General features: G+C 49.5%; 1 protein-coding gene across 1 annotated transcript in view; it reads right to left on the bottom strand.

The window, feature by feature from the left end:
• Positions 1 to 17,344, bottom strand: part of TBC1D22A (TBC1 domain family member 22A) — a 323,593-nt gene that overhangs the window by 250,713 nt on the left and 55,536 nt on the right. Inside the window, exon 5 of the mRNA XM_036761386.1 lies at positions 5,318 to 5,388. Coding sequence (XP_036617281.1) covers positions 5,318 to 5,388 — 71 coding nt within the window. The remainder of the gene's footprint in view (positions 1 to 5,317; positions 5,389 to 17,344) is intronic.

The following is a 17,344-nucleotide window of genomic DNA, read 5'->3' on the forward strand; positions in this document are numbered from 1 at the left end:
AATGGTTGTAACTCAGTCAAGGCACCACCTCATGCATGAATCTGAGCCAAGACGGCTAAACCAGGGCCTCTCATGTCTCTCATTTTGGAAAAAGGAAGTCAAAATGGCAAGTGTGTCAAGATCTGAAAAAAAGCAACATTCCTGAAAAATACACACCCGCTTACACTCCCTCCTGACACCCCCATTTTTAAAAGAAAACATATATGCAAGTTGAGGCCTTCAGATAATTAAGCAAGACTGAAAATTATGCAAATGAAATAGATTCAAGTATGCAATGAATTTTAAATGACAGAACTACAGAAAACTTAATTGCTGTATTAGCATGCTATAAAAACACTAATCATAAATGTAAAACAAAGCCAGCATATGCTCAGACCCAAAGTTTCTTGGTGGCAGAAAAGCCCAGAGGAGTTTCCTCCTCCCCTGGGGAGCTCCCTGGCCCCCAAGGAGAAGCAGGGCAGCACCAGAGGAAACCCCAGCATCTCCCCCAAGCATCCCCCCACGGCAAACACACAGACACACCCCCAGCATTCCGCCCCCAGCTCGCCTGCACAAATATTAAACACTGAATGAGTGACTTTTTGGCGCTGCTGCAATTCTCCCCAAATCCAAAAGTATGATTACTTTCGTTTAGAGAAAAGGCCATTTGCCATTTGCAAGGACTTTCTATGGCTGACAACACCATCCATGAAAATGGCTACATTTCTCACCTTTTCTTTAATTAAAGTAACATTTCATACTCATCAATTAAATACAGCACCTCTAAACCAAACAAAGTAACACAGGCAGGTTAGGGAAGAATCACGAAGAAACAAAAGAAAACGAGCATTTTCCCACACCTTGGAGACAGATCAAACACACGCACTCGCGCGCGCGCGCGCGCGCACACACACACACACACACACACACACACACACACACACACACACTTTTTGTTGGGTGAAAAATAGGCCAAGTGTTTCCAAATGCCATCGTCTCCTACACCTCCTTAGTGTGCAGATTTTACCAAGTATACGTGGCCCAATGACGAAGTGGCCACCCATCTGCCTCTTGCAGAGAGGATGAGGCCGCTAGACTAGAAATGAGATGCCTGCCTTCCCGGTGAGACCCACATGCTGACTGTTTGGCTGCTTGTTCCCTAGGAGGGAAAGTGAAGGAATCCACAGGACCTGGGGCCCAAGATGTCAGAAGAACACAGCACCACTAACCACTTCCAAAGACAAGAGGGCCCACGGAACCGGACCAATCTTCTCTACATAAGTATCTGTCAGTCCCACAATCCCCCCCAGACACAGCCCTTCTACAAAGCCAATGACACCCCCCCCGACCAGGATGTCCCCCAGTACGAGCCCCCCACCCACCCCCAGCAAGCCATTGGGACCAGTAGTAAAGCCACAGTCACTCCTCCTCTGGTGGCCCTTGGAAAGGCCCCCAGTCAATGCCCTCAGCTGGCCTGGTCCAGCCCATCGCTCAGCTCAGAATGCCACGGAAAGCACTCGCTTCCTTTGAAGCTGTGTAGAGAAAACAGAGCAAAGGGCCCAGAACAACCCTGACCCCCTTCAACATTCACTCAAGGCCCACCCTCCGTGGGAGGCCTTCCCAGCATGGCCTGCTATGAGAGCCATACCTCTGTGTGCAGGGCAGGGACCTTCCCCATGAGACTGTGAGCTCCCTGACAGCAGGGACTGTCTTCTGGCCTTCCTCTGTACCCCCACAGCAGGTGCTTAATCAGACAGCGAGGAAGTTAATGAAGCAGAAGAGGAAGCCAGGAGTCAATGCCAGAAGAGCCCGCCCGTTCCTACCTTGTCAACTTCTCTCCCACCCCCATTGTGGCCACCAGCCTGGAGCAGGACCTCATTACCTGTGTTCTGAGCTGTGGCCACACCTCCTCCTGGGTCTCCCTCACCCAGTCTCTCACACCCAGGCTGTCCTCACCCCAGCTGCCAACACACATCTCCTGAAGTACATGGCACTACCCTCCTCAGGAGACCCCAGGGGCTTCCTCCTATCTCCAAGACCAGATGTAAAATCGTCTGTTTGCAATGAAAGTGCTTTGTGGCCAGGCCCCTCCCGGACCTTCCACGTACCCTCCAACCTGCCCTGGCCACTTCCTTACAACTGCCCTCCTGCCTGATGCACTTCTCCCCCCAGCAAGTCCCTCCCTCTGGTCATCTTGTACCCACAGTAATGCTTCATGGCCAGGCCCCTTCCAGGCCTCCCATGCACCCTCCACCCCCCCTGGCCTGGCTGCTTCCCTAAATCCCCTCTCCTGCCAGGCACCCTGCTCCCCCGGTGAGTTGCTTCCTTTGGCCACTGTGTGCCCACAGTAACTGGCGAGCCATCTGCCCCCTTCGAGAGGGAGACCCTTGGCAGCAGGGACTATATTTTGCCTTTGCTCAACTTCCCCAGCCTCAGCACGCAGTGAACATTTGTATCTTTGTTGACAAACTGATGAGAGGGGCACACAGAGGCTAGCTAAGGCTGATACAACAGCCAGCCTGAGAGGGACAAAGGGGAGACACAGCCAAAGTGCTCCAGAAAAGTTCAAGCCAGGGTGAAATCAGGGAAGACTCCCCTGAGGAAGTCTCCTCACTGGCTCCTGCCCAGCCCAGTGCAGACCCTTGAGGGAAGCCTGGAGCAGGCTGGCAGGAGCTGGGCAACTTCACTGAAAAGCAGCCAGCCACAAGCTGGGCACCCACGAGCACAGGCTCCCCTCCATGGGCTCAAGGCTTCCTTTCCCCGTCCTCAGCAAACACTTCAGACCACCTGGAATCAGCCTCACGTTTGGGGCTGCTGCACCACCCCAGGGGCTCAGAACAGGACAGATTCTGGCAAACAAGTCTTGGTGGAACAAGAAAGCTGGCGAAGACTCTGGGAGTATCCCCAGCCTCTCCACCTCCACCCTCTCAAGCGGCTGTAATGATGCAGTGGCCGGAATCTCGGCCACCAGGTGGGAGGCAGGGATGAGAAGTGCAAAGGGACCACCTTCTCCTTCTCCTTCTCCTTCTCCTCCTCCTCCTCCTGTTAGAGACACGGCCTTTAGAAAGGGAGTATTTCTAAGAGCCCTGGAGAGGATTTGAAGAATCAAGGTGCCTGCCAGCCAAACAGGGCGGCCCACTGTTCCACACATCGTGGCAGGCTGGCCGAGATTCAGGAGACCTGGGATCAATTCCCAATCATGTGACAACAGGCAAGTGACAACCTCTGGCCTCAGGTTCTTCAACTGTTACATGAGGGTAGCAGTCCTTCACCAGGCACTGCCACACAGAAGACATGAAACGTGAGGAACAATGATCATGAGGGGAACCCGCCATGTTCCCCCTGTAAGCCTTCCCCCATGCTGATGTGCAGGGCCCCCCATGTAGAATGCCTTCTGCTCCATTCCTTCTCAAGGCCCGGGCCCATCAGCCAGGAAGCCTTCCCAGATCCCCCCAGCCAGAAAAGTTCTTGGTGCCCACTGCGGCACCCCACAGCACCATGCACTTCCACCTCAGCTCTTCCTGCCTGTCATCTCCCTGGGTAGAAGGTAAGCTCAGTGAGAGCTACAGCTGGGCCTCAAGCCATCTTGCATCCCCCCAAGGGCCCAATGGGATTGCCTTGCACACACTGGGGAGTGAAGAGGAAAACACCCTCAAAAACCCTCTGAGCTAAGGAGTGCATGTGCTGCCAATTTTCAGATGAAGAAACTGAGGCTCAGAGGGGACAAAGAGCTTAGCTGAGGCCTCCGCGCCAGCCAGAAGTGGAGCCGCAAGGCTGGGCTGGGGGCTCTAAGATCCCTGTTTGGGCACCAAGCACAAGCCAGGCGAAGTCCCCCAGCACTCCCCTCATCTGCTCATGCCGGCGTCCCACCAGAAAGAAAACCAGCATCCCTCTACCCCCATCCCCTGCCCTGATCCTCAGCCTCCCTCTGAAGTCAGTCACACACACACACACACACACTCTTCCATCAATCACGTGTACAGCAGGGGTCAGGCTGTCTAAGGGGACAGTGACTATAGGCAGCACGGAGCTGATGGAGACAGAATTTTGTAACATAATTAATGAAAGACACTCTGTCCAGAAGTGCCACATTTTCAATAAATTGCAAATTGCAAGATGGTATCCTAAAGGTATTTTAATCAAAACTTGGTAAAATTCAATCTGAGAAATGCATGACTAACCGGCACCGCCCCCCAGCTAAGCCCACATTGAGACTGTCTTAAAGGGGAAGGATTCTCTGATTAATTTGCCATTTCTCCCTAAGCCCTGGCTCCAAACCCCCAAATGAAAACGAAGGCGCCCGCAGGGGCCAAGCTGTAATTGAAAGAGAATACTTAATCAATAGATTGTCACTGGTAAGAGCTGCATCGGGGCTGGAGATCAGAAGGCCTAGGCTTCCCATTTATTAGGACTCATTAGGGAAAAGGAGACTTTTCAACGCTGGGGCATCAGAGTCCCCGGGAAGTAAACATTCAGTATTCCCTGGTGACTATAAAGCCGTCTACACCTGCCCCTAAAATTCGGCCACACTCAGCATGGTAAACAGAGGTGACAATCTGCTGACCAGGTCCCTTTGGAGACAACTGGGCCTCAGTCTGAGGACTCCAACTCAAACATCCATCACAGAAAATGACCACTGCTGTGAAGATGCAGTTACTGATTAGATGAAGACCGAGTTCTGGCCAGCATGGGCCCTCCCCATCTCAGATGGTCGACGTCCTCATCATCTGTCAAGCTTCAGCCCAGCAGGCCCTCCGCAGTCATCCACACTGATGGGGTTCTCTCTTCCCCAGGTTCCACCTGGCCACTCTGCCTGCCGTTCCGTCACACCTGCCTTTGCAGAATACTGACAGACCGACCTGGCGACAAACTGGATCTGTCCTAAGAGACTATGAGGGTCTGAAGGCTAGAGGCTGTGTCCTTTTTCACCTCTGTACCCCTGAAGCCTGGCACAGGGCTGGAGCCTGGCACAGGGCCTCCCCGATACAGAGTAAACATTCAAAAAAATGTTTGTCGAATTGAAATGAATTAATCATCAGCAATCTCATGGTTGAGTTCTTATTCTACGATGGAATCTTTCTGTAACTGCTTTGAACATAATATGAAATTTAGAGAAATAAAATCTGAAAAGACAGACACATGGATGTCATAAATTCTTAATAACACCCATTTTCTGACAGCCTCGTCAAACCAAGCTTGAAATCGAGCCAAGAAAGGAAGCTGCTGTCTTGGCTGAAGGCAAAAGGCCTTTGATACCGTAAATGTCTGTATCATTACTGATAGGACCAAACTCAAAGTGACCCTGGGGGCCTTCCGCCGACCCCAAAGGCAGACTTACCGAAAGGAGTTTCCAGGTTATTGGACGGACTTGCTTGGGAATTCCAGACCAACTCAATTTTCTTAATTCCTCTGTTAAAATAAAAGGGTTGGAGGAGGAGGTGGGTTGGGGGGGGGGGGGTCGGGTTGGGGGGGAGAGGGAGGGAGAGAGAGAGAGAGAAAGGATTATTCAAGAACTTTTCCTGAGGTCGCTAATATCCCATAATATGATCAGAACACAGCTGCTCCCATAATTAAACTCTGAAAGGGCACAAATTACAATATTTGCAGATGCTGATATTTTTAGTCATTGACTATACAAAAACAAGTCACTTGACACTACATCCAGTGATCACCACTTAAGTGTGCCGAGCTGGATTCCGAGTGGAGAGACATATGTATGGCACTCCTAGGAAAAACTTCCTGAAATTCCGAGCTTTCCAAGAAGCTCCCAATGGGAAGCCCCCCAGGTGGCTGCTGGATGCCCCCCACAGCAGCAGAGCCTCGCAGAAGGGCCCTGGTCAGATAACAGGGCACTAGCAGGCCTCCTCCCACTTTGACACTTTACCATCCAGTGAAACGAAGAGAGAACCAAATATCTGGGAGACACTGTTCTTTCCTGGTTCTGCTTTTTAAACCTATAGAAGCCACTCATAACTTGATACCCCGTCATGTCAAATGTATTACAAACTCTCCATCAACTTCATGCACTCCCAACTAAGTCATAAGATGACAGAGCTGAAATGGGCCTTAGAAATCATCTGGTCTAACCCAGTCATTTTCCAGAGAGGGGAAACTGAGATATAGAGAAGGAGGCCTGTGAGGCATGGGGCTGGGGTCCAACATTCCTCTACCTCATGTGTCCTCCGGATATCCTACTGCCTGCTTACCGAGCTCCTCCCACAACCCCCTCCTCTCTTTGACCTCTGGGCACATTCATGTCAGGAGGGAGGGCATCCTAATGTTGGCAGTAACAAGCAGGCAAGGAGGCATGATAGGAAAGACAGAGAAGGTGAGGGAGACTAAATCTAATCCACTGAGTTTAAAACACAGAAATGTGAATAAATCTGTATGAGGGCCAAAAACGAAATAAAACATCCAGAGATCAGCCTGAGAATGAAGTGTCGAATGGGTCTGGGTCACAGAACTACAGAGGCATTCTAGGAAACAATACCGCTAAGGTAATCTTGGCCCAAATCACAGGCCTCCAAGCGGGCAAAGCCTGTTGGAATACTCATGAGATAAAAGTGCACACGAGTAACCTGGGGGAAATATTACCAAGGCGGCGGCATGTGCCTATAACCACGAAGAGCCGATGGGGAATTAGAGGAAACTAACTCAGTTACCTGCATGGCGGAGGGCAGGAAGAAGCCAAGTAATGAAAGACACAGACAACCCAAGAGTCCCATCTGTGCCAACAGCTCTAAGATTCTCTCACCCCGACGACAGTTTTCTGCAGACGTGCAAACGATAAACAAAACCAAGCAGTCCTCTTATGAGGAAAAAAAAGGCAGGAAGGAGAGAATATTTTATTATGGAGAGCTGCCCCAATGATACTAGCATTAAAATTTTATATCTAGAAATTAACATGCATAGTTCATGCTACAATGAACACAAGTACATTATAATTAACACACTGTGTGATATTAAACCATAAAACAAGCTTAAGTCTGAAACGAGGCTGAGGCTCCACTTTCTTGGGATGAGGTTCGAGCATGGCCCCAGGCTTTGGAGCTGAACTGCTCCCAAGGCTCCAGAAGGTCTCTCCGTATAGACACAGCCCTGCCAGGGCATGTCCCCAAACCAAGCCCCAAGGGGCCCCTCCAAACAAGAGCACAACAAGACTTCATCACAACACCTAGTCAGCCACTAAGCACTTACTATGTGCCAGGGACTGTACCAGGTGCTGGAGATACAAAGGAAGGCAAAAGGCAGGGCCTCCCCTGGAAGAGTAATGGGGGAGACAGCCTGCAGACACTCTGTGCAGGGAAGCCCCCGAGGGAAGACGAGAGCACTAAGGGGCATGGGAAAGGCTTCAGCAAGAAAGCCTGGTTTAGGAGGCCAAGATGAGGAGGGAGAGAGAGAGCGCTCTTCCAGGCAGGTGGATGGACGGCCCAAGGAAGCAGTCTGGCACTTCTCAGGAGGCCACAATCACACCGCAGGATGCAGGAGGAGCCAGAGGCCTCGGGTCCAAATCTCAGCTGAGGTGGTTCTTAGGAAGTCCCTTAACCTCTGTGAGCCTCAGGTCCTCCAGGTGCAAAACAAACAGGTTGGATCAAAGGGTCTCTTGGGTCTTTTCCAGCTACCAAGCTATAATCCTATGGTGCTGCCACTGCCCCTGGTCCTCCTTGTCCTCCTCGGGCTGATAAAATCACTTTATGGAGCTGATAAAACAAGCCCTCCAGTAGTGGTTCATGGCAAGCAGCTGTGGGGACCAAGTTACTACCACCGACAGAATGGAGGACCAATGCCCACATAATGCTGGAGCGAGTCCAGCAGAGACAACTGAATGTCAGAAAACATTAGCAATCTACTCTGGGAAAGTCTTCCAGTGAGACAAGCTGGAAATGCCAGCAGGTTCTCAGCCCCCACAACCCAGACCTCCTCATATGGAACATGATGAGCACAAAAGACCCTGGATCACAGACCCAAGACTGAGCCTGAAAAGCCGAGGCTCCCCAGCCCCTCGAGGAAGTCTGGAAACCAACGGCAACAAAACCAAGGAGAGACACCAGCATCTTGTTCTGCCAAGCAGCAGCAAGCAAACACTGAAGGACAGAGATACAAAGACACAAATGGAGGGTCCTCCAGGAGGAAGGCCCAAGAGCCGGCACCCAACTAGCAATCCTAGTGTGACGATGCAACCCGGCCCACACAACCATCAGGGCTGGATCCACCAGGAGTAGTGATATCGGTCTCACTGTGAGGTCTGGAAAGTTCACAGCCAAGCCGCACGTGACAAGAAATGCCGAGCTGTTCTCCCGGGCACCTGCTTGTCTGGTGGCTCACCTCCCTTCATGGCGCTCCCCTATAATCGATGGCCCTGACGTAATGTGGCACAAGGGAAGAAGCCCAGATCTAGTCTCAGCAGACACGAGCTCACTCCTTTCTCTGCTTCACCTAGCACAGATCTAAGTCTTTATTTAGATGATCACCAGACCCTGCAGGGATTTCAGCTCACATTGCCCCGCTGCCCTGGGATCCTGAAAGCACCCTAGCGTTCCACCCCAAGACCAGGGAGGGACAGAGCCCTTTAGCTGATGGCTTCCTTTTGTGCTCCCATTAGAGGTCCCTGCCTAGACTATCTCCCCTCTGAAATTCAAACACAACCCAGTTGTGGGTACAAAGAGAAAGCTCATGCACCAGAAGGAATGCACAAAATAAATGCCCCGTCTGACTGAGAGCACCTTCGGCAGCGCTCAGGATTACTGACTGCCACGGCCGGCCCAGGTTCTCCGGCTGATGCCGCAGGCCTCCTCCGGGAGGGAAAGAGACCTCTTTCTTGAGATCTCTTCCTACCGTTCGTATCATTCCAACACTTTAAATATGCAGTGATGAGAGTGACAATTTCCACACACAATGAGAAAAGGCTCGTTTCATCACAAGCACCAGCCAACGGCCAAAGAATTCATTCCATTCTCATTGGTGAACAAATATTCCCCATTCCCACTCCAAATGAAGCAATTATTTTTTCCTTTAAGTTTTTAGACATCCAGGGTTAGGTTCCTTTGCAAACAGCTGAGAGCTAATGATTAATACCAGGAATAAAAGAAATGATTAAAGAGAAGGCCTTAGTAATATAATCACCAAAACGTGAAGTCTTGACATCTAATCTTTTTTAAATTACTAACTCTAAGTAAAATAAGCACCAAATAATTGGGTGATGGCACCACCAATAACTCGCTGTTTACAGCCATGGCTGGAAATATCAAATTCTCAACAGTTCCCCAAGGACGTTATGAAAATCAGAAGCCTGATGCTGGAGCACCAATAACAGAATGTGTCCTAATCACGCTCTCCGTTGCCCTCCATTTTCTCCTGAACCTTCATCAAGAAGACAGAATAAACTCACCTTGCTAAAGTTACATGAACACAGGCCTCCACGGAGGAAAAGCCATTTGGAGAGTGGAGGAAGCATCAGCCTATGGAGGGGAGGGACCTGGGAAATCCTGGAGTCCAGGGCCTGCCTCTTACAGAAAGGGAACCAGAGATCCACCTCAGGGTCAGAGCATGCCAGATTCTGACCCCACAAATGTCCTACGTGACTGCAGGGCTTCGCATTACAACTCAGTGATTCAAGATAGTGTGACCTGAGGAGAGCTACTGACACCTGGCTGGCCCGAGCTCCCCCATCTCTTCCACTGCATGTTGTCAAGGTGTCTGTGAGGACCAGGGGAGGAGCATTACGAAAGGCTCACACTCCTGGCCCAGGGGATCCCCCATCAAAACCAGCCTATGCTGAGCACCTACTATGTGCTAGGCACCGTATAAGGCCATTTAGGGAAGGGGGGCATTATGGAGAAGGTGGTGCTTGGGTGAAGCCTTAAGGCATGTAAGGGAGTTTGGGAGCCCCCAAATGCACCCCAAAAGATCCCATGCAGCCGTTCCCGAGCAGTAAAGACCTGGAAACAAAGAAGATGCCCAACAAGTGGAGATGAAGCAACAAAGAGCGACCCACAAGTGCGATGGAATATTACTGGGCTGTAAGAGACGATCGACATGAACAACACACCCAAGTGGGGGAGACGCCTGAACTCAGGCAAAGGAGAACCAGGTGAACACCCACACAATGATGACAATCAGGTAAAGGAGAAGACACGCCAAATGCTGGGGGCCCCAAAGGAGAGGCAAGACAAGGCACAGCCCCGACTTCTTCAGAAGGCTGTGGGAGAATGAACCCATGCCCCTTGGAAGTTCACACACAGAGGAACCTAGCCAAAACCCAATCCCCAGGTCCAAGTGACGGTGGCACCTCACAGAGAAAGCCTCCTGGGGGTCCTCCCTGTGCCTCAGAACGCCAGAGAGCAGGGCTGTCCTCTACAGCACCGGAGTAAAATCCAGGGTCCTCTGACCCCCAACACCTGATGGCACAGGGCCCATCACTGTGCCAAGATCCTCATTCTTTATGGATCCCCACAACCCATCGCTTAGGGGCACCTTGCCTGTGAAAAGCAGTGTCACCGGAAACACAGAGTAAGTCTTGTGGCCTTTGAAGAATGTGGCTCAATATGGGCTCCATGGGCATGGCCTTCCAGACCCCAGGCTCATCTCCACAGCAGGGTATGACTAGAGGCACGAGGCGGCTGTGCCTGTGGAGGAAGAGCTAGAGCTTCGGGGCTTCAATGGCGCCCATGGAAAACTACAACAGCCAAGGAAAGGCTCCCAGAACACCACGCTCGATCTTTCTGGAAGACTGCTGAAGGACAAGTTCAAACAGAGGAAAGGGCTACCACTGCCCCGCCCCCCTCCCCCTCCACCACCACCACGGATGACACCCCAGGCCATCAAATCAAGTGCTCTTCTCTGTGCTGACAGAAGAACGGTCACAGGGCAGAGAGTTCCCTTTGGCTCCTTGTTTAGGGGATACTTTCTCTTCCTACACCGCTTCTTCCCACTTGCCCTAAAGCATCTCTCCTTCCTTCTTTTCCTTTTACCTTCTTCCTCTACCAGATGCAAAGTGAAGTGAGAAGAACCAGGAGATCGCTGTGCACATTGACGGAGATGTTGTCACGAAGATCGACTCTGATAGATACGGAGATCTAAGACAATTCCAGAGGACTCATGATGAAAAGATGCCGTCCACCTCCAGAAAGAAAACTGATACACTCCAAGTGCAAACTGAAGCATGATTCGGTCGCTTTCCTTTTCGTGCTTTTGTTTGTAACACAGCCAAGACGGAAAGCTTTGGCAGGATTTCACATGTGTGACTGACGTTATATTGCCTGCCTTCTCAGTGGGTGGGGGAGGAGTGAAAGGGAGAGAGAGAATTTGGAATTCAAAATTAAAAAAAAAAGAACATTAAACAAATAAGAAATAAAACAAAATAAAATAAAGGAATTCTACACCGGCTCATATTGTCCTGGGGGAAGAGGGGAAGTCTTAAATTCATAATTAGATTACAAGTTCCTTGAGGTCAGGAAACTACAAGAGATCCCATAAAGCTTAGAAATAGTAGGCTTCTACCTCTGGCCTATGATTCCTTTTTTGGGGAGGACCAGCAAAGAAAGCAGAGTAGGAGGAAGTAATTTAGAGAAGCTTCCCCCCACAAAGACCTAAGAAGAGTGTCAGACTAAGCTAGGATCTAGAAAATGAGGGAGAAACCCTGGCGAATCATCTTTCCAGTCCAGTATCACAAACCTGCCACACTGGCAAATGACCAAGCCAAGAACTGTGACAATGGCCCGGGATACCAGACTCTCAGTCCCTGAGGTCACAAAAGGGCTGTCAGGGGCCAAGCTATTTCACTGACGCTCGAGCAAGACCCCAGCCTCGACTCCCAGCTCCAGAAGTATCGTCATTCAGAATCTGCAGAACCTTCAGCTAGATGACAAGGGCTGGGCCCTGCAACTGTCTACTGGAGCTCCAACCAGGGACAACGGTGTAGCTGTCTAAACCTAAATCAGCACATTGAATGGGCTTAAAACCCCAAAGGCAATTAGACCAAACCCTTAATCAGACCACAGCCCTGAAGAACAGAGAATTCAATACTCAGAAAAGACGTCAAAGGATACCGACGAGACAAGTCAGGACCACACAAAGCAATGAGAGCCCGCCAGAGATGCCAAGAACCCAACCTTAATGAAACCCTAATCTGGGAAGTAAGGATGAGTTTTTTGACATACTGATCAGTTTGGATGATTTTGTTCTCTGCTCTTTCTTTATTGTACAGGCTGGCTGTCTGAGGGGAGAAGGGGAGTCAGTGAATCAGTCACTCCATAACTGTAACACTCATGATGACACAGAGCTTACTGCGTGCCAGACGCCACGCTAAGCTCTTTACGATTCTCCCCCAATGCTGTGAGATACGTGGCATCTTCCCCATTTTACAGATGAGAAGAATGAGGCAAACAGATGTTAAGTGACTTGCCCAGGGTCACAGCTAGTAAGTGGCTGAGGCTGGTCCGAACTCAGGTCTTCCGAACTCTAGGCCAGGCCTTCTATGTACTGCACCACAGAGCCACCTCCTAAAACACATTGGAGAAGAGTCTGCATTTTGTGACCTGCAACATCACACTGAAGATTGGCTGAGGGTGGGGGTTGGAGAGGCATGCAGCAAGAAGCTTGGAAGCACTGAAGACCCTGCGTGGCACAGAGCAGAAGGGGCACACCTTTTGGCGACTCAGATCATGCGACTAGGAAAAGCTGCACATACAAGACCAGCAGCAGCCATTTCAGCAAGGGCAAAGAGGACAGCAAAAGCGGGGGTGTGTGGCCTGTAGGGGAGTGAGCACCAGGAGTAGCAGCTGGACAGCTCATGCCGCATGAGATAAGCCAAGAACCCAAGGAAAAGCCCTCGGAGCCCTGGCAAGCGATCCAGGGTGATTTATATAAAGACACCAGCAAGAATCCCTCAGGATAAGAGGACACGGAGAAGCCGCAATCTGCTGCTATGGACGGCATCTTCACACTGGGAAAACCACAGATCTAGAGAAGCTCTCCAGATAGAAGTGAAAAGATCAGCGTGTGCGTCCATCTCAATGCCGCACTGCTCACCATGGCCCAAGGTCTCGTTCACTGACGAGGTCCGGCTGAGGAAATTACAGCAGCAGCTGTTTTATGGTTACATTCTGCTTACAAAGGGAATTATTCAGTACATCCAATGAACCAAACTGAGAGACAATTTGGACTCATGCGATCTAATTGGATGTAAAATATCATATCTGAGTCTGAAGTGGAAATCTGCACAAAATTTCTCATTATTATCGGCACTATTTTCTGACAAGACAAGAATAATGAACATTTAAAGAACACAACTGAGGAAACTGCTGGCTTCCTATCAATTACCACACAGTAATTCTGAATCCAGGCAGAAACAGAACCAGGAAGAGACAATCAAGGCTAATGAGAAGTCCACGCAAGGTGCTACGCTCAGAACCCTCACTGCACAGCCTGACCGCAGGATCAAACTTGCTGCCCGATCCTTTTATCCAAACACCTGAGACCTAGGCTCAGGAAAGTCCTGGGAGCCATCCGAGAGCCAGCCACATGCCAGGACAGTGTGGATGGTAGAGTCAGCGAGCCTCAGGAACCTTCAGAGGACTTGGGAGCCATTCACACAAATGAGCCGAGCACATGGGCTTGGCCCATCAGACAGGGAGCCATAGGGACAGGCCTCCTCCACGCCAGAAATTCTTTTTGGTCAGTCCAAAACAGCCAATGTAAAAGACCATGTTCACGTCACTTTTGTTTGGCACGGTGTGCTCTGCGACCCAACACCGAGGGCCATGCCTAGGGAAGGTCTGTCTGGGACATCCCACATTGGGCCCCTGACACTCACAATGAAAGAGTTGTTGTCACACTGAGGGCGGGAAGAGACGTGAGAGAACATTTTACAGATGGAAAAACTGAGGTGCAGAGCATTCCAGTGACTTCCAATTTACACACCCAGATTTTCTTATTTTTTTCGGAGGGGGGAAGGCAGGGCAATTGGGGTTAAGTGACTTGCCCAAGGTCACACAGTCAGTACATGTGTTGTGTGTCAGGTGTCAGAGGCAGGATTTGAACTCAGGTCCTCCTGACTCTAGGGCTGGTGCGCTACTCACTGTGCCGCCAAGCCACCCCATACCCGGATTTTCTAAGGCAAAATCTAAGACTTTTGATAACAACAAGACTAAAGCCTTAGGGCTGAAATCAGGAAGTCAGATTGAGCCAAGAGATGAAGGTGACATCTACAAATGACCCTGTAAATACGCTGAACAGAAGCTATGAAACAATCAAGAAGTATTTATGAAGCACCTACTGTGTGCCAGGCCCTGTCTGCAGCTTGACTGCACCTCGTCATTTGCTTGCTCTCTCCCCAATTAAACCAGGAGCTCCTTGAGGGCAGGGCCTGCCTCGTGCTTGGCCAGAGGAATATCCAGTGAGGCTGGAGAGACAAGCTGGGGCTGAGCTGGGAGGGGCTTCGCAAAGTAAAAAGAATTTCTATTTTGGTCTAGAGAGAAGGGGGAGCCAGGGAAGCTGATGGAACAGAGGAGGCTGGGGCATCAGACTGGCGTCACGAGAGACGTGGAACAGGGACATCAATGGGAGGAGCCGCAATGAGGAGCTGGGTGAAGGTGGGGCTGCGTGCGTGCAATGAGGGGGCTCCAAACGGATAAATGATACAACCGGCCGGACCCACAGCGGGAAGTGAAGAGTCCAGCACAGCAAGGAAACAAAGGCTCCTCCACTGACTGTTCTGGGATTTTTATACCTCACCATCATCTCACCAGATGCTGAGAAAACTTCTGACAAAATACAACCCTCATTTATACTAACATCCTGCAAATAAAAGGGATAGATGGATGGATCTAAGGCCAAAAGCAAAGATCGTATGTAATACAGATAGACTAGAAGCCTTCCCAGTAATCCAAGAGTAAAGCAAGGATGCCCACTCTCACCGCTGTTAGTTGAGATAATCCTAGAAATGCTAGCAAGAGGGTTCCTAGACAAGGGAAGAAATGAGGAGGAGGAAGAGAGGGAGAAGTAGCATTTATTTAGTGCTCTAAGATTTACTTTATACTTTACAAACATTATCTCATTTAATCCTCACAACAACTTTACTTGTCAGATGCTATTGTTATCCCTAGAGAGGTAATGAGGAAAGTACAGGAGAGAGAGAGAGAGAGAGAGAGAGAGAGAGAGAGAGAGAGAGAGAGAGAGAGATTAAGTAAATCACCCGGAGTCACACAGCTATTTAGGATCCAAGGCAGGACTCAAGGTCCTCCTAACACCAAGTCCAGAACACTCTATTCAGTGAACCACCAAGCTATCTGCTGCATAAAATGGGAAAATAATGGGAAAATAAAACTGTCCCTAATTGCCGACAAGATGATCGTTTGCAGTGAGTAGAGCACCGGCCCTGAAGTCAGGAGGAGCTGAATTCAAATCCAGCCTCAGACACTTGACACACTTACTAGCTGTGTGACCTTGGGCAAGTCACTTAACCCCAATTGCCCCTGCCTTCCCCCCTGCAAAAAAAAAAAGACGATGGTTTGCCTAGAAAATCTGAGAGAAACTGAGGCAACTGAAAGCTTCAGCAAAGTTGCAGGAAACCAAATAAACCCACGAAAATCAATGACATTTCTATATAATATCCAAGAGGTAATACTACAATGGGAAATCCCACTGGAAATAACTGTATAATGTGTAAAATATTTTGAAGTCAGTCTATCAAAGCCCACTCACTGCTGAAGAGCTTCCATTACAAGGTAAGGTGCTCCTTAAAGAAATAAAGACAGCTTAAAAAGCTAAGAGAATATTCAGTACCGTGACTGGGCCAGGTCAACATAATGAAAACGGCAATATTACCAAAGTAATTTTCAGTTTTAATGTAATATCAAACCATCAGAATGGCACTTTACAAACATGAGAAAATAATTTTTTAAAAATCACGTGGAGACAAAATATCTAGAATATTGAGGGAGATGATGAAAAAAGTAAGAATGAAGGAAAAACTGCACTTTCAGACTGCAAAGTGTAGGGAAAAGCCTCATTCGCTGAAGTCATTTGGTGCCGATTAAAAAATAGAGCAGCCGATCAATGGAACTGCCTAGACAACGATGATTCAGAAACAAAAGAACTCACAAAACCAACGTTGGATAAAGTGGGAAATGGAAATCATTGAAGGAAGAACTCCCTGTTTGATAAAATTTGCTCAGAAAACTGAAGAGCAGTCTAGCAGGAACTGGGCTTAGACCAAGAGCTTCCACCACACTCCAGAGTACATTCTAAATGGAGACACAATCTTAATTTAACAAGCAAATCATACCCTCTTCCCAGATATGGCAGAGTGACATCCTCTTAACCAAACAAGGGATAATCTATTTTTTTAAAGTCTATTAAGTCTATTTAAAAAACAGATAACATTCCATGATTACAGGAAAATGAAGAGCTTTCCACAAGGACAAAATTAATGCACCAAGGGCAGAAGAAGCAGTTAAATGGGAAGAAACCGTTGTATCAAAAGCCTCAGGTGATGGTTTGATATGCAAGATATATAGAGAATAGATAACATATAAATCCAAAAGCCACCGCCGAGAGACAAAGTACATGAACAAACAGTTCTCAAAAGAATTTCAAACTATTAACGAAGGAATGCTCCAAATATCTAATTATAATATTAAAAAAAATTCACAGCACCCTCCAGGTCCTGCAAATCGGCAACACCCAAAGAAGGGACTAGTCCACGGGGAGACGGGCGCAGCGGCGCAGCGTTCCCGGAGCTACGGAACGGCCCCGCCATCGCGGATCCCGAAAAGCGGCTAAAACGTCCAGTCTTTGACTCAGACCCCACTCCTGGGCGCGTAGGCCGAGAAGGTCAATGATAAGAGAGGCCCCGTCTGCGTCCAAGCATTTCTAACAGCGTGGGGCCAAGGAGAGCCCGAAGAACGGGGGACGGCTCAGCAAACCGTAACGCGTGAACGCGACGGAATACGACCGCGGCAGGGACTCGCGAACCGGAGCAGACAAAAAAACCCACGTGAGCAGCGATCCCGATGTAAACGGAACGAACTGCCGCAGAACAGGCGAAAAAACGAAATTACAAAGAACACGCGCAGCCCCGAGGAAGTGAGACAGGAAAAGCCGTCTCCCACTTCCCTTTGGCGAGGGTGGAGGTTCCACAGATGTGGATATGTCGTCACACGCTTTTCAATGTATTGATAAAGGGGCCGCTAGGTGGCGCGGTGAGTATAGCAGCGGCCCTGGAGTCAGGAGACACTGGACACGCTCACTAGCTGTGTGACCTTGGGCAAGTCACTTAACCCCAATTGCCCTGCCCCCCCCTCAAACAAATGTTCAGTCATCAATGTATTGATCAATTTTGTTGGATTATTTCTTGTCTTCTTCC

Source organism: Trichosurus vulpecula, chromosome 5 (assembly GCF_011100635.1).
Source record: "Trichosurus vulpecula isolate mTriVul1 chromosome 5, mTriVul1.pri, whole genome shotgun sequence".
Lineage (NCBI taxonomy): Eukaryota > Metazoa > Chordata > Mammalia > Diprotodontia > Phalangeridae > Trichosurus > Trichosurus vulpecula.